At 38.0% G+C, this 17,423-nt stretch overlaps 1 protein-coding gene across 1 annotated transcript in view; it reads left to right on the forward strand.

The window, feature by feature from the left end:
- The window catches only part of IL17RD (interleukin 17 receptor D), a 41,894-nt gene that overhangs the window by 20,883 nt on the left and 3,588 nt on the right, over positions 1 to 17,423 (forward strand). The window contains exons 2-12 of the mRNA XM_066558043.1: positions 1,868 to 1,925; positions 5,134 to 5,259; positions 7,118 to 7,236; positions 7,896 to 8,016; positions 9,014 to 9,058; positions 9,153 to 9,304; positions 9,688 to 9,753; positions 10,601 to 10,655; positions 11,594 to 11,704; positions 13,347 to 13,531; positions 14,476 to 15,412. Coding sequence (XP_066414140.1) covers positions 5,169 to 5,259; positions 7,118 to 7,236; positions 7,896 to 8,016; positions 9,014 to 9,058; positions 9,153 to 9,304; positions 9,688 to 9,753; positions 10,601 to 10,655; positions 11,594 to 11,704; positions 13,347 to 13,531; positions 14,476 to 15,412 — 1,882 coding nt within the window. The 5' untranslated portion in view covers positions 1,868 to 1,925; positions 5,134 to 5,168. The remainder of the gene's footprint in view (positions 1 to 1,867; positions 1,926 to 5,133; positions 5,260 to 7,117; positions 7,237 to 7,895; positions 8,017 to 9,013; positions 9,059 to 9,152; positions 9,305 to 9,687; positions 9,754 to 10,600; positions 10,656 to 11,593; positions 11,705 to 13,346; positions 13,532 to 14,475; positions 15,413 to 17,423) is intronic.

A 17,423-nucleotide genomic window follows, 5' to 3' on the forward strand; every position in this document is an offset into this window, starting at 1 on the left:
CTCCCATGGCAGGGACAATTAGCTAAGAATTCAGAGCCCTGAGGCCATAACATTAGTATTTCTAGCTTTCAAGTAGGATGCTCTAAACAAGTTCTCCTAGCTATAAGCCACCTAAATAGCTCAATTACTTTAATTCAAAACCAAGGCAATGCTTCCTGGAAGAATATATTTTTAAACTCACAGCAGTAAGTCCTTGAGGGATGAATACTGCAGTTGAGCATGATGAAATTATCTGAGTAGCTTACATGTTTTAACTTCTAACTAAAATAAAAATTATTTACTTCAATACTTTGGGGTGACCCTAATTCTGTCACTAATTACTGCAGCCTTTTTGTACCTTTTCTACACTTGAGAGAAAATTTTTGCCACTAGTGAGCCTTATGTACTGCATAAGTTCAGCAGAGTTTGGCTTCTGTTATGTCTGTATTTACATCTAAATTATCAGTGCTTGTGGTATATTTATTTATGCTTATACTGTTACATATTTTGTTATGTCACCCTAATCCCAGTAGAAATGCAATTAAAGGAGAAATGTTGCCTCTTTATTTTAATATAGCATATAAAAATCCTATCTAATGAATAAAAACACATGTGCTCATTTTCTGTAGAGTTTAGTGAAATGTATATCTCCCAAAACTTCAGCTCTGGGACAAGAGGAAGACAAGTAACAATTGATTTGATGGTTTATCTCCCTTTATAAAACGTCAGTAGTTACTTTTTTGTGATTTTTTAACTCAAATAAATCATGTCTTTGTTTTGCTGTAAGTGAAATGACATTTAATAAAGATTAGAGAAACAGAAAGTGAGTCAGAAATAGAAAAATTACAACTGAAAAGAAAGACTCCTTCCTGTTTCAGGAAGCTTTTTTGTATAACAACTGGTTCAATGCCAAACTAAATCAAACTTAAACAATTAAAAGCTACCTAAGAAGAAAGTGAGATTACAAATTTAACTTGCAACAGTGCTAACAAAGTCTGAATTGCTTTCATCCTTTAGGAAGTGTTTTAGGGGTTTTTTTAACTTGACAACTCCTACCTTGTTTTCCTTTGCACATGCCTGGGTCTGGCTGTGGAGAGGCACCCAGGGAGTGCTCAGCCATGATCCTGACAGCATCTAATTCCTGCTGCAAACCTTTTATACTGATGAGATTTTGTTTGCATTGTAGCAGGGAACCCAGATACAATTCTATGTAAATGAGTAGTATTTTTTTAAAGCCAATGGTAAATATGATGTATTTTGCCTTTCAGGGACTGATATTGTATCATAAGAATCAGTATTCCAGTTTTCAGCTTGGTGTCTTGTGAGGGAGATGCTACATTTTGTGTTTCAAAACAATTTCAGTGCTTTCTGAAGGGGAAGGTATTGCGTGTCTGAGGGCCACAGTTCTTTTGTCTAAGTAGAGAAGAGCCAGCAGACTCATCAGCCTGGGTTTCTCCCTGGCAGAGCAGTTCTCTGGTTGCTCTTCAGTTGGCTGTATCTGCTTTAACAGTATTAGATGAAAGAAAGGGGTGTCTGAGGTAGCATGAGGGGTTTCTGCAGTGTCGCTCTCTTGGAACGTCTGATGCTCTTTTTCATGGCTGTGAGTGGAAAACAGCTCTTTGGCTGATGTTCTCCTCTCCTCTCTTGCACCCTGTTTCCCTTGGAGAACCTGGCTTGGTTTGTCATTAAACCTTGATTAAAGGTATGGTTTTTGTACATACACAATTCACCTAGATGGTGGAAGTTGAGAATATCACATCATTTTCTCCCAAAAATAAACTTCTCTGATTCCCATCTACTGGGCAGATCATACTACTTCAGCCACAGTTTGATGTCTTCGTGCAAATACTACATTCAGAGTTTCCATATCTTTGTTTTTCCTCTGCAGGGGCTGTCATCAGTCACAAAGAACAATGGACTGCTCAACATCACCTTTAAATATGACAGTAAGTTGAAAATCTGCACTATATTCACAGAAATCAAGGCCTCCATCACAATTGTCAATATATAGCAACATGTGTCTTAAAATGGCTCTAAGAATGGCATAAGCAAAATAATGTCAAAATATTGACATAATTTTAAAATCTAGAAAATTTGTGTCTGCTGGGTCTGGTAGATGTTCTCCTTCTGTGTCTCACTGATAATGAAACTATCTAACAATTTGTAGTAGTTTCTCTTTCAGGTTGGCCTGAAATACATAATTTGCCCAGTATTTGACTGGAACATTATAGAAAATTATTTTATTCTGTGAAAAATATAGTCACTGTACACACAAGGACATAGGAAAGGATTGTTTTGAGCTTTCTGCAGCTTTTCTCTGATGTGTAATTTTGGGTGAAAATGGCATCATGTGTGTCTCGAGGTAGAAAATGTGTTAGTTTGTATTTGTATACAGGTAATATATTAAAAAATAGTCTTTTCAAGGATGAATATTGAATATGAAGATTGAATAGCTTCTTTTCATTTGGTTGAATCAGTGGGAACCTGTCATGAGCTACAGGCCCAGGCCAATGGAGCACTGCTGTCTGCATTTGCTGTGCAGAGAGGTGGTGCAGAACTGCAGCAGCTGTGCTGGGGTGTGCAGCTAAACGGAGATAAAGTCATCTCTGGCATAGTAACAGTGCTAAACAGCTTGGGCAGTGATACTTCAGACCTCTTCAAGCATCTGCTAAATGGCTCCATCTTATTGTTGGGGATTATTTTAGATGTTTCATCATCTTTGCTGTCTAGTTGTCAAAGCAGGACTGCTAACTACATAAAGAATTTATCCTTATGTGGGCAGCCAGTGGCCATCATGTATAAACTCAGCGTACAGACAAGACAAGGTTCTAATTTACATTAAAACAGTGTTTGTTTTAATGCCAGTGCAAGTCATAGGTGTTTTGCTGCCTACCCAAAGAAGTTACCTCAGATGCAGAAAGTAGGTAAAGTTTCATCATTGAGAGCATGCATCAGGAAATCTAACAATAGTGATTTGTTTCATTCTGATAATCCTTTTGCTTCTCTATTTTATGTTAATTTCTGAATTTGCAATCCTTCACTGTGATTTTTTAAAATCTAATTTGATCTTAATACTTAAAATGATCAAAATTTCAGTGTGTCAGATTGTATAAGATGTAAGTGTCACTACAGAAAAAGTTGTTTTTTTTTTTTTTTAATCTACATAACAAAAACTAGGATATGGTACCAGTCAGAACAGGGATCCCCACATTTAGTTAACACAGTGAGTCTGTTTAAATCCCAGTATGTGTCATGTTTTTTCCATTAATTCTGGCACTAGAAACTGTGTTTAACCAATGAGAAGTATTAATTCACAATTCTGCTGGCACATTCTGTGCTTCCTGGACAAAGGAGTTATTTGAGTTCTGCAGGACTAGGAATAGAGTTTGCTGATATGAAGACTAAAGAGCTCACATGGTATGGAAATACGTGTTTACCTTTTATAAGCCAGCACAAAAGAGAAATTGGCTTGCTGGCTCTGGTTTAAAGGGTCTTACTTTGCCACTGAGCAACTCTAGGAAAGTGTTTTATGATGCTAAATTAGTTGGTTAGATTATTTATTCAGGTGAAAAGAAATGTTTGTATTTTTAGTATGTCACTTGTATTCAAGTAAAAGACGTGGTTTCCTAAAAAGTGTGATTTTTCCATGCTGTTTTCTTCCTAAAACTGTTGTTCTTCATAACTGTGAATCAGTAACTTGCAGTAAAACTTCAGGCATTTGTGCTATATTCCATTTTGGCAAATTGTCCTTTGACCATAAAATTGGTAACCAGGATCCAAAATCTTGGGCTTGCTATTAATTAGATCCAGACCTAGCAAAAACCAGTTACTTCAAACTTTCCATTGAAAGAGATCCTCTATTCTCCTAGGAGGAAGTTCATGCTGTCCCTGAGTTCCCTCATAGCAACTGAGCTCTACAAACAGTGGAGTCAGTACCAAGCACCAGCTTTTGTAAAGGGCAGCGTTGTAGTGTTCTATTCTTATGTCTGTGACAGTTATAGAAAAGACCCCTTGCCATGGTTATTCATAATAAAAAGCTATTTTCTAAATCTCCTTTACAGTTAATAATTTTTCTTTCCTTGCCCTTAAGATCACACCTCTGAATTAAATTCAAATTTCCTGTACTGGCGTATCATAGCACTTGATTTTTCATGTTTCCTTTCTACAAGCTCTCTATAGATGAATATATAGCATATAAATGATCTCATTTTTTTTTAAATTAATCATCAGTCAGTAGTATACAACCTACTGATCAATTTCTTCTGCATTTTGTTCGTTTCACTAGTTCAGAAACAGAATGTTTGTTTTTGCACACCCATCTCCATGTATGCTGTGCTCCAGAACTAGTGAATTCCCTGCCTGCTACTTCTCTTCCTGCCACAAAATATGAGCCTAAATACTGTAAAGTTTTAAAAGGAATAAAATTTGGAGTTGTTTTCTTCTTTTAAAAAGAACAAGTTCAACAACAAACTCAGGAATCTTTTGTTTATAGTTTGTTTTCTCGATGAAAGCTAAAGCTGTGGCACCATAATTTTAGGGAATAAACTGTATTTTGTGAGGATAGCAAAATAAATCCAGTCCTGAGTGAAACCAGTGGCAGTTAAGTGGTCCCTAGGGATGTGGTGCAGAACGGAAGGCAGAGAGGAGATGGATGTAAGCAGCAGGTTCGTTGTGGTCAGGATCAAGCAGGATCGTGGTTAAAAGCACTTCTTGAGCACTTCTCAAGTTCTCATGGTTTATTGTTCTCAGATGTGCCTGATCATTGACCAGCATCCTCTTGCTTTGAGCACTGTACATGAACAAAATTAATGTCAGTCTTCATGGTATTTTGAACAGCTACAAGGAAAAGTTGTTCTCTTTTGGGAACCCCAGTACATGTGATGTGGGACAGGTTACACTGGTGGTATAAACTGGTAACACCCTTGGGAGTCCTGTGAACTCTGGGTTGGCAACAGTGAAGGTGGTTGTGTGCATTGATTTGTGAGGTTTTGTGGGGTTTTGGGTCTTGAGACAAAAACTTCATCTACATTTGCAGTGTAGTCCTTGTAGAAAATAATGCACTGGTAATTTACTTTGTTCAGTCTTGAAGACATGTTAGGAAATTTATGTCAGCTAGAATGTTTTTCCTAAAGTGTTCATTTGTCCATATTTTAGACTGCACTCCTTACCTGAGTTCAGTGGGAAGACACATGATTGGAGATGTGCAGAATATCACTATCAGTCAGTTTGCATGCCAGGAGCAGGTGGCTGTGGTGATCCTTTGGACAGCAAATGCCATTGGTAAGTTCTAGAGGGAAAAGGACTCATTGATCATGGGTTTGGTAATAACTTCATGCTCAGAGGTATTAAATCAAATAATTAAATTATGCTTGGAATCATTGATGCAAACTGCCTAAGAAAGGAATTCTTAACACCTTTGCAAAGATCCTTTTTTTTTTTCTCGTTTGCTTCAAAAACACCCTTAAAACTAGGATGTTCTCTGCAGTCATACACTGCTTTTTACTATCCCAGCTTAGTGAATTCCTGCTCTTCAGAACTGTGAAACTATCCCTGGTTTCATTTTCTGCCCTAAGGCTTTGGTACATTTCAGTGGCATTGATTGAGTTTAGTTCCTGATACACTTAAAGGTTCTTTAGGATGCAGATTGTCTTACAGGTGGAAACCATTGTCTAATCACAGCTATACAGACTTCAATGTGTTTCCTTGCCAGGTCTGGTGGTTTGGAGTATTCCTCAATTACTTCAATGTCACTGGAAGTACCTTGTTGCCCACTAGAGCAGTAGTGTCCAAAATTGAGGATGTGCAGAAATCCATTTCCACTGAGAAACTTGTTTCTGGGCTTTAAAAGAACATTTGAAAATGCCACTGAATTCTGCAGGACTGTGCAGTTGAAGGCATTTGGTAATCCTCAGCTCCAGACTGGATGAATCAAACATCCATGAGAAACAAAGCCTGGTGTTCTTCCTTGTGATCACCAGAGGTAAATCCTTTGGAGAGCTTGAGGACAGAACTGCAGTTCAGGAATCTTGGGTAACCTGGGAACTGGGCACTTTCAGGGTCTTTGTGTAAGGACAAATGGTGCTTTTGTTCCATGAATGCTAAGAACTCATTTGGCAACACTTTGTCTTCTACAAAATTATGAAGCATTAATCAAAACACACAAACCTGTGAAAACCAGTGAACCAGAGGAGGTGGTGGAAAATGATACATTAGGAATTTTAGTTTTTGGGCTGACAAGCACAGCATAAACTGAAAATGAGTCCATTTTGATTTATGTAGCAATTAGCTTATAAAAGCTGTGACTGTGTCATTGATAAATATGTGTAATGCTGTTGAAGAGATGCAATCAGCTGGAGCAATGCAAGTTAAAGAGCTGTGCAGTGCCTTTGATACCTGAGCCACAAAACTCCAGTGTCACAGGGTAACACTGGCATTTTCCTGGGATATTCACATCACTGTGACTCAGTTTAGTCATATCATGAAGTAATTCTGTGATGAGAACATTGTAAAGACACTGTGCTAAGTTGCAGTAAAGTAACTTGAACAAAATGGGTGTAGTTCTGGCAGCAGTTATGAATAACTGGAAGTATACATGCACTGGAATAAATTCCATTCCATTTAAGTCAAGTTTTCTGTTAGCCCTTACTGTACTAGAACTAAAGAAGTTGTAACAATTGTTACCATTTTAATCTGGTAGTCTCAGAGATGATAATAAAAGTTATAAAGGACTATTTCTATAATTTGCCAGCAAAATGTTATATTTGATTGTTAAAATGGAAATATGAAGTTGCTATGAAGTATTTCTGAAGGTGAAGAAGGTACTGATAACTAAGATTGCAGTGGTAATTTGGAAGCCCCTGATGAGACATGGGCCCCTCTGTTCCAAGTGTTTTACAAGTATGCAGTGATTGTAGCCTTGGCCAAAGACTGCATTCTAGATAGGCAAGATGGAATATGCAAACTGACATACAGCCACAGGTATTAAATACAAACATATTTCATATGACTGGTAAATTTTATTCTTATGACTGATAAGTTTTATTCTTAAAGATAAATGAAATTTATTCAAATTGCATTAAATACCACACGATGCATTTTGAAATATTAACCTTCTGTTTAAATGCCCTGCTGTTTGTAGGGATTGAATACCTGAAGGGATTTCGAGTAATACTTGAGGAGTTAAAGTCAGAGGGAAGACAATGCCAGCAGATGGTTTTAAAAGATCCAAAGCAGCTCAGCCCCAGTTTTAAACGAACAGTAAGTGCTTTGCTTCAAGAAAAGTTTCAGTGCTGTTTGACTGTGAGTGGTCTTGAAGGTGTTTATCATCCTAGAATGGTTTGGGTCATTAAAGGTCATCCAGTTCTACCCCCTGCCATGGGCAGGGACAGCTCCCACTGTCCCAGGGTGCTCCAAGCCCCATCCAGCCTGGCCTGGACACTTGGAGGGATGGGGCATTCACAGCTTCTCTGGGCAAGCTGTGCCAGGGCCTCTCTTCTTTCACCCTGGAGAATTTCTTCCCAGTATCTAATCTAACCCTTCCCCCTGTCAGTTTGAAGCCATTCCCTCTTGTCCTATTGCTCCATGCCCTTGTAAAAGAGTTGGTTGGTTGCCAAAAGTATTATTGGTGAAATTAATGATAATTGTTGCTTTAGAGACAGATCTTTTTCCTTTTGATAGAAACTTTCCTGAAGCTGGGAACTGCCATTTGGTACATGGAGTACAAATGCACATCTGTAATAGTCTACATCCAACTGTGGATTGAGATTCCTTGTGTCAGTTTGGAATAGAGGAGTAGAGAAAGGATTCTTAATATATTAATTTCAGCCTTTGATTGCAAAATTGTGGGCTTGTTTTGAAAAATACTTTCAGCTATGATTGTTGATTTTAAAATATGTGCAATCTTGTCTTTTTTGTAGGGAATGGAGTCCCAGCCCTTTGTAAACTTGAAGTTTGAAACAGATTACTTTGTAAAGATTGTTCCTTTTCCTTCCATTAAAAATGAAAGTAATTATCACCCATTTTTCTTCAGAACTAGATGTAAGTATTGCACATAATATGGTGTTGCATATACTGTAGTGTTGCATTTTGTATAGTATTGCCTATCATCTCTTCAGTGTGCCACCCCTCCCCTCAATGTTTTGGTTTTCCCAACAAAGAAATGTAGTGGGTGATGATTTTGGGTTAAGTAGTTACTGACACTGTTGTGGAAGGAAGATCTGGGTGTTGAGCAGAAGGAATTTGCATGCCATAGATAAATCTGTGGTGTGTGATCATAAGTGTCAGGTAGGCCTGAGATTATCTCAGGTTTGCCTGGAGCAGGATTGTTCCTGTGGTTCTCAGGTAACTCTTGAAGATGGTTTGCTCCTCTCTGGACATTGTGAAGAAGGGCAGGTTGTTTTTTGCCTTTGAGATTATAATTTAAAACAGCTGTCCAAAGAGAGATGTAGAGAAGGACATCTAAAATTAGATAGCAGCACATCAATTTGAATTTCTGCAATTACTGAGCAATTCTCTTTGGAGGTGGAGAGAAGAAATTTGAATAAGTTCCTCAGTGCTCACACAGCATGGTGAGAAACTGCAAGTACCCTTTGGGGTGAGCTGTTGATATTTGTCCTGCTAAGGGTTTTTTTTCCCTATAAAACTTGCTTAAGGTATTTTCAAGCCTGTCTGTTAACGCTGTACCATTGGTAGTAGTGCTCAGCATACTTTCTTATTCTGAGTAAATACATTTAAGACTAGTTTTAACTTCCTCTCCTGATGTGCCATGCCTGGTGTTATCCCTTTTGTCTCACTAAGAAATGTGATTTTCAAATGAATGGATCTCTGTTTCTCATATAAAGGTGAGAAGGGACTTGAAATCATAACAAAGGAGTTATGTTTGTAAAATGCATTTAGTCCAGGCATATTAGAGTCTGGGAAAGAAGTGAGAGTTCTCAAAATTATGAACTCCCTACTTTGGCCCTTGTTCTTTCTCTGTTCAAATAGCACAGCAGTTTGATACTGTTTAATTAATATTTTTTCTGTATATTTGTAGCATGTGAATTGTTGCTACAGCCAGAAAACCTTGTCTGCAAACCTTGTAAGTAAAATATAATATTTCTATATATTAATCTTTTAAAAAGTGTCTGTACTTGAAGAGTCATTTTGCAATTCATGAATATCTCCTCTGACAGACTGGAAGCCAAGGAATGTGAATGTTACCCAGCAAGGTTTTAACATGCAAGTGTCCTTTGATCATGCACCTCACAACTTTGGGTTTAGGTACTACTTTCTTCACTACAAACTGAAGCATGAAGGACTGTTTAAGCAAAAGACCTGCAGGCAGGTACGTGGCTGAGTTTTGCAGCTCTTAAAAACACACCACCTATTAACATGAGGTGTTCTAAGGTCTTACAGAAAGTTAAAAAACTTAATATAAAATAGTATCAGTTTTAAAATGGTAAAACTATTTGGAGCTGTTTCTGTAGGTAACAATTGTGCTGTGATGGCACTCATCAGTCACAGCCAGGCTTGGGGACTCCACTGGGCCTGGATAACACAAGTCAGTTCTGCAGGCAGACAATTGTATCAGTGAATGGGCAGACTTAGTTCTGCTGGTCTAAGGTGTGTTAATACAAGGGTGCACTGCCTATTTCTAAATCAATGTGAATTCTTTATTATGTTTTCAAAGTATGTGAATTGCTTGCAAAGTATTCTTTCTTTATGTAGGAGCAGAACACAGACACTACAAGTTGTGTTCTTCAGAATGTGTCTCCAGGAGATTATATCATTGAGGTAACATTTCTGTACAACACCTAAGGGAATATGTTAAAGGGAAAACAGAATAAAATTAAAATATTTCAAATCACACTGGTAGAATTGAACTTCAGGTATCCCTACTGAGGTAACTTGGGCAAGTAAATTTTCTAGAATGATGCCTTTTTTGGGCTTACCTAGAAACAGAGGCCAGACAAAGTTGGAAGAATAAAAACAGAGATATTTAATGAAGGTCCTTCTGGTATATTAAGGGCAGATGAAGCTTTGCCCGGGCGCTACACCCAAAATGGATGATGGTCAGGAGTTTTTTCAGACAGATATAAGTTTGGTCCATTTGCATATCAGGGGTTAATCCTCCAATCACAGCTTCAGGTAATGAAGTCAAATTCCCCCAGTTTGCACCCCCCCAATTCACTTTTGTTTATACTTTTCAGGGCCCGAGGCTGTAGGGTGTCCTTGGAACACAGGCCCAGAGGGATTGTTTGTCTAACCAAAATGTGAGGACAGTTAACTAGCACTTTATGTGGAGTTTAGAGTTATGCACTAATGTGGTACAGGATTTGAAAAATACAAAGGCTAGAATCTCAAGGCATCAGAATGCTCTTGACCTTGCCATAGCTTTGCGTCCATGAGTGCACAGCACTTTGTGCCTTAAACTGAAATTGTGGGCCTGCATAATACCTGGACTTTGATTTTTACTTTTTTTAATTGGAATTCTCTTTCTTGGTCAATTTTTATTATACTAGTTTGTGCTGCTCTTTAGTTCTAACTATTTGAACAGTACCTTTCTTCACATTTGGTCATAAAAGCTGTTACAGTTATTTTCATATTGCAGAAAATAAAATTAATCTTTTACTTTTCCAAGCTGGTTGATGACACTAATACAACAAGGAAAACGATGCACTATGCACTAAAACCAGGTATGAATTCTGTTTTTTTAAACAATATACTATATTTACTGTACTAATTTAGATTCAGTTTTAATTATGTTGGAAATAAATCTCTGTTTGACCTTTGTCTGTTTGCCATAATCTAGATTATTGAGATAATTGTGCTGTGCTTCTTTGACCAAATGAAAAAAGAGTAGAGATGCACACTTGAGCATACACACGTGCATCTCTGTACGTTTATATTTAGTGGAGTTTGAATCAATCCATCACTGGAAATCTTTGTGGAAAAGTGGCTTTTGTTGTATATGTGGATATGAGGGATGATAACCTTAACTGCATACAACAGAGAGTGCAATAGTGTGGAAATACTTCAATGAAACTGTGGGAGCAGCCTGAACACATCACCTGTGTCCTTCAGCCCTGGTACCAAACCCAGCAGTCTGGAGAACTTGTCAGGTGAATGCTTCACATGCCTCTGGGTCAGACCTGGTTTTGAGAAGCTAAACAGGGATTTCAGAGTGCAACTGCACCTCAAAACAGCCACGGATGGAGGCAGTGGATAAAATGCACTGAATCCTAATGCACATTGCTCAGGGTGATGTCTGCAGCAAGGCAGTTCTTTCTAAGGGGCAGGTTCAGCACCCTGGAACCAAAACATGTCAGATCTAAATGACCACTGCAAATCTCATCCAAACTATTTGCCACAGGCCTGTTCTCCTGGGGCTGGTGTGAGTTGCAGCTCTTGTTACTGCTGAGAGTCACTCTGATGCTGTGGCAGTGGGGCAACCACCGTAAAACCTAATTTGAAGTGGAGAACATGATATTTGAGCATATTTGATATCCTGTATCTTGGACAATTACCTGATAATAGAGTACTGCAGCAGTTTTGCATTGCCAGTGTGGAGATTTGTTTGGATAATTGTAGTGCAGCTGATTTGCATGTGGCTAATTGTGCTTTCTTTTGCAAGTGCACTCCCCGTGGGCTGGCCCCATCAGAGCCATTGCCATCACAGTGCCCTTGGTTGTCATCTCTGCCTTTGCCACGCTCTTCACCGTGATGTGCCGCAAGAAACAGCAAGGTGGGGGCCTGCACTCAGCGCAGTGCCACTGACAGATACACTTGTGTAACCAAAACAGTCTTCACTGATAGGCTGACTCCAGAAACACCTTTATCTGAAAAGCTTGCTTTTCTATTTCTCTGTCCTTCCTCCCCTCAGCTTTTTGTGTGCTGAAACTTGTAGCAAATTTTTAATCGGTGCTTGATGGAAATTGGTTGCCTAGACAGTATTGTATCACAGATCAAGACTTCACTGTAGAAAGGAGACAACAAAAGCAATATTGGAAAATACTTTTTATTTCGTGTTACTTTTTCTTTGAGAAAGTACCGTGTGACCATGTAGATTACAAACAGATTTGTAAATGGGTATGTTTTAAACATTCCCTTATTTTACTCAGAAATATCTAATTCATATTTATTTTAAATCAGAAGGAAAGTAAAACCATGTGATGCCAATACAATTTACAGTGCTGTCTGGAATCCTATCTACAGCTGCTATTCCAGATTTACTCACTTTCCTGGAAGTTGCCTTTACCTTTCATTCTAAGCCATCTTCTTAAATTTACTATGAGCCCTGCTTGCAGATGTTTTTAGATTCCATTCCTCCTTGCTGACTTCTCTGTATCCAGGAGCTGGCAAGCAACACTTGATACATTTAAATGTTAAAAATACCTTGGCTTTTTATATTGAATTTAAAGCATCATGTGGTTTCATGAATAATGGAAAAAGAGATTACTTCTCCAAACCTCACATATCTGTGTTATCCACCTGAATTTTGGCACTGAGATATACTGCAAGTGCTATATGCCAGCTGGGTTAAATCCTTTTACCTTCTGGTCTTCTGTAGTTATCCCCTTTGCTCACAGCTAGCACAGTTCCAACAAAAAACCCAGACAAATCACTGAGGATTTGTCTACAGAGGGAGTTGTTCCAGAATAGTTATTCCTGTTGAATTGTTCTGAATCGAATCCCTGGATGGATATTTGTATTTTGAAATACTCATACTTTATTCCAAATTAGCTTAATCAGCTGTAGAACTAGATTGAATTAGTCTGGCATAAGGCCAGACTTTTATGCTCCAGCATAAAAGCATCTATGCAAGGAAATAAACACTAATAGCTATTTTGGTTTAAATTAATCATATCTTAATTCAAATTAATGTCAAATTAATGTCCAAATAGGCGTGTGTATATATTCACTAGAGAAATCTTGTAGGATATCCTGAAAGGGTCTGTGGACCTGGAGTTTAATATTCTTACTTGGCTTATGTTGTCGTTTGGGTTTTTTTAACAAGAGACTTTGTTAGACAGGAAACTCTTGAAGATGATACATCTTTTAGGCTTATATTGTTTGAACAGAGATGTGAAGACTGTTGAGATTGAATAAAGGTGAAACAACTTCTTCTATCTATAAAATAAATCTTCCTTGTGTTTTCTGAGTTGGGCAGAAATAACTGCACGTTTAACTTTGAGAGTGTATTCCACATGCAGCTGGATAAATAGAGTGTGTACAACTTTTCTTTTTCAGGATGGAAAGGAGAGGAAAATATTTAGGAAAAAACCCAAACATTACTGTATGCATTAGTAAAAAGCCTACAAATGCAATAAAAACTCAAAACAAAATCAAGCTTTATAGTGTGAATTCTCTTTTCTCTTGCACTTTAGAAAATATATATTCCCATCTGGATGAGGAGAGCTCAGAATCTTCAGCATATGCTGCAGGTCTCCATGTGGAAAGACTTCGACCCCGGCCAAAAGTGTTCATCTGCTATTCCAGCAAAGACTGCCAGAAACACATTAATGTCATCCAGTGCTTTGCTTATTTTCTTCAGGACTTTTGTGGCTGTGAGGTAAACTCAACATTTCATATGTAAACAACTTTTCCTTAATTGAAACAGCACTCCCAAAATGCTGTGCTTGAGAAGTCGGTATTTCAGTCACTCCTTTCCACAGAGATAACTTCTGTTATTTTTCTAAATTTAGGCTGTATGAATTTTCTTTACTTGGGGAAATGAAGAGATCTTATACAGTGTAAAAAAACCAAAACAACCCAAACCAACAGAATAGTGGAAGATCATGATTTCAGTACTTTCATTCAGCTATGTTTAGCTTGCTTTGAATTAAGTGCTTTTTCTGTTCAGTAGGCCTTACATCTTTATAGTCAGCAACCACAAAGAGGTATTGTTACCTACCTGATATACTTTGGTGTTCCTTTAGTGAAATTTAAAAGAAGTTGAATCTATCAAGACTTCTGCTCATAGAGCAAATAGTGCATTATTAGGATTACTGGTTGACAGCATGTACTTACTAATTCATTTTTATTTTTTTATTTCCCTTCTGTTCCATTAATACTGTGAAATCAGCAGCTCTTTTTTTCCCTTGTTTTTGTTTGAATGGTATGAGAGAGACATTTCAATTGCTACTTTGAATGAGCAGGCCTAGAATCTCATACTGCTGTCTGAAATGGAATCAATATGTGACCAGTTTTTCACTTTTCAGCTGGAAAAGGCAGGACAGTTGCTGGACTCTTTGTGCTGCATTTTTCCCCCACCCCCAGGATGTGACTGGGCTGAGCTGGAGCTGGGTTTCATTACAGCAACTCTGCTCTCTGGTGACCAAACACAGAAACACAGCTGAGGCCTCGTGCTTGCTGGGGATGGTCACAGCTTTTTCATCTGCTTAAAATAGTTCAGGATAAACTATTTTATAACTAACTTACTTGAAACCCCTTTTAGAGATGTACAATTGGGTTTATATACATAAAACTTAATCAGATTTTTTTTCCCCTTTTTAGGTGGCTTTAGATTTGTGGGAAGATCTGAAAAGCTGTAAAGAAGATCAGAAGGAGTGGCTTATTAAAAAAATAAATGAGTCACAGTTTATCATCATTGTGTGTTCCAAAGGAATGAAATACTTTGTGGAAAAAAAGAACTGGAAGCACAGAGGAGTAGCCCAAGATGCAGGAAAAGGAGAACCCTTTCTCTTTGCTGTGTTGACTGTGGCAGAGAAGCTTCGTCAGGCCAAGCAGAACTCAGCTGACCTCTGCAAGTTCATTGCAGTTTACTTTGATTACTCCTGTGAGGGAGACATCCCTGCCATTCTGGATCTGAGCACAAAATACAAACTCATGGACAATCTGCCCCAGCTCTATTCACACTTACACTCCAGAGATCTCAGTGTGCAGGATCCAGAGGGGTTTCCTGTTAACATCAGTAAAAGGAATTATTTCAGGAGCAAATCTGGGAGGTCCCTTTATGTTGCTATTTGCAACATGCATCAGTTCATTGATCAGGAACCAGATTGGTTTGAGAAACAATTCATTCCCTTCCCTCCACCTTCTTTACACTACTCAGAGCCTGTCATGGAAAAATTTGATTCAGGCTTGGTTTTAAATGACTTGGTGAATAAACAGGTGATGGATGGTGATTTTTACCTGAAAACAGATCTAAACATTTCAGTGGGGAATTCAGACTCCCACTGTATCATTCAGCACTTAAACCTTGGAGAAGATATAGAAACTCAGGACATTCAAGGTGGTGGCAGCTCTGTCCTTCAGCCATTGCTACATGTTGTTAAAGCTGCAAATCTGAAAGACATGCCTCGAGATTCTGGGATCTATGATTCATCTGTCCCTTCATCTGAATTATCTTTACCTTTAATGGAAGGACTATTGACAGACCAAATGGAAACATCTTCCATTACAGGAAGTGTTTCTTCATCATCAGGTTTAGGTAAGACACAGCAGTGTATCCAAACTCACATTCAGTTATTGTGCATATTTCTGCCATCTCCAAAGAGGTAAGATAATATGTGAGGAGCCATATAAAAGGTTGCAGAGAAAGGTGAACATTGTATAAAGATGGTAAAAATAAACACAAGATTTAAAATATTTAAAAATCTAAAATAAAAATAATATATAAAATAAAAATATAAAAATAAAAAAATAAAAATAGGAAGAGTAACTTTGGAAAAATTATTTTTTTCCTAAACTTACAGTGTGTGGAGGAAATCTTAGCTAGGTAAGATTTCACTAAAATTCTATTAATAAGTCACTGCTCATTAATTGACCTATTCTTGGAGAGACAGCTTCTTCTTCCAGGGACCCCTTGGCAGCTGGGATTTCAGCTGACAGCTGTGTGCTTGTAATCAAGAGGGTGGTATGGTGAAACATTCTCACAGACAGCCATAAATCTAAACCTGGCATCCTGTTTGGCTCCAGCACATACTGGATCCTTTAGGGGTATCCTCTGTACTGTGCTTAACTCAAGTTTCAGAATGACATCAGGCTTTTCACCAGATACAGGGCTGGGGAATGAACAAATGCCTTTCAATGGAGTAATTTAAATGCTTGGAAGACACTCTCCAGAACAGACACCCAGCTCAGATACCTCCAGTTAGAAGGTGTAAATTTTGCCTCAGGCCGTATAAAAAAACTGATCTAACCTTACTAGTTACAGGATGTTGAGCTGGCATCACAACTATCTCAGTGTGGAATGTTCCAGCAATTGTATTGATATGATAAAAGTGCTCTGCTGAGATTTTCCTTTAGCAGCTACAACAGGTGAATATTGTATTTTGATGGTTGTATGCTGTTCTGCTTTCTAGAATCAGTGTTGACAGTGCATTTTCTAGACTTTTCTCTTGGGTAAATGAATTTTTTATTCTTATTTAGATAATTTATAACTAATGTTTGATGCCAGAATTATCTTGGAGGAAGAGAATACAAATGCTGATTTACAGATATGGCACCTATCAGTTAGATAGCCTATGTGACTGAATAGTTAAAATCTGAAAAAAACTTCAGGTAGAAAAAAATACAGATTTACTGTTTTAATTAATTAATTAAGCCACTACTACTCTCTTTTCAGAATTAAAACTATATATTTTTTACTTTCCTACCATCTTCTAACTTAGTCTTTTCTCACATTTGTGGGAAAAAAGTACAGATGATCACTGTAAAGGTTCTGGTGAAAGTAGGATGCTAGTTTAAAATGTACGGCCTCCCTGGAAGAATGCTTTCCCAATGTGCCCCTCCTGATTCAAAGCTGAGCTGTCAGCTGGGTGTCCCAGCTGCAGGAGGCACAGGAAGAAAGAGGCAGTCTTCCCAGTAATTAATTCTCAAGTCACATACCCCCTTGTTAACATGCTCCAGCTGTAGAGGTTAAACGTTAGAGCTCTTGCTGATAGAGTTGGATCTTTGCACTGATGTTCAAATGTCTCAAGAAACCACAATTTCTGCCATTTTCCCATTTACTGTCCTCATCCAGAAGCACCACCCTGACTGACTCTCCCCAAACCTCCCTCACCCAAACCACAGCCCTGATGAGGTACAAGTTACAAAGGAGACAGCACTGCAACTGACTCTAAAAGCATCATCTGCCTTTTACACTGCAGCCCATTAAATTTCTTTTGTGTCCCAGATATACAAAATATTTACAGCCCTAATATTTATATGCATGCTAATGAGAGGAGTAAATAGAAATTTTAGCTTTTATTCTTGTTCTGAGACATAGACACGTCCAAATTATTGCTCTGAATTCACCCTACATTTCAGTTTTTTACTTATTTTACCTGGTACTTGGTCAGAACAGATGTGAATAGCTCTGACATTTAGCATCTCAAAAGATCTTTCCTTTCTTCCTTTAAAGGCCAGTTTGATATAATCTTTTGAATAAAAATCATAAATCCCCTAACTTAGAATCCTTTCTATCTTTCAGTGCAGTTCCTGAGCAGACTACTGGT

The sequence above is a fragment of the Molothrus aeneus genome, chromosome 12 (genome assembly GCF_037042795.1).
Source record: "Molothrus aeneus isolate 106 chromosome 12, BPBGC_Maene_1.0, whole genome shotgun sequence".
NCBI lineage: Eukaryota > Metazoa > Chordata > Aves > Passeriformes > Icteridae > Molothrus > Molothrus aeneus.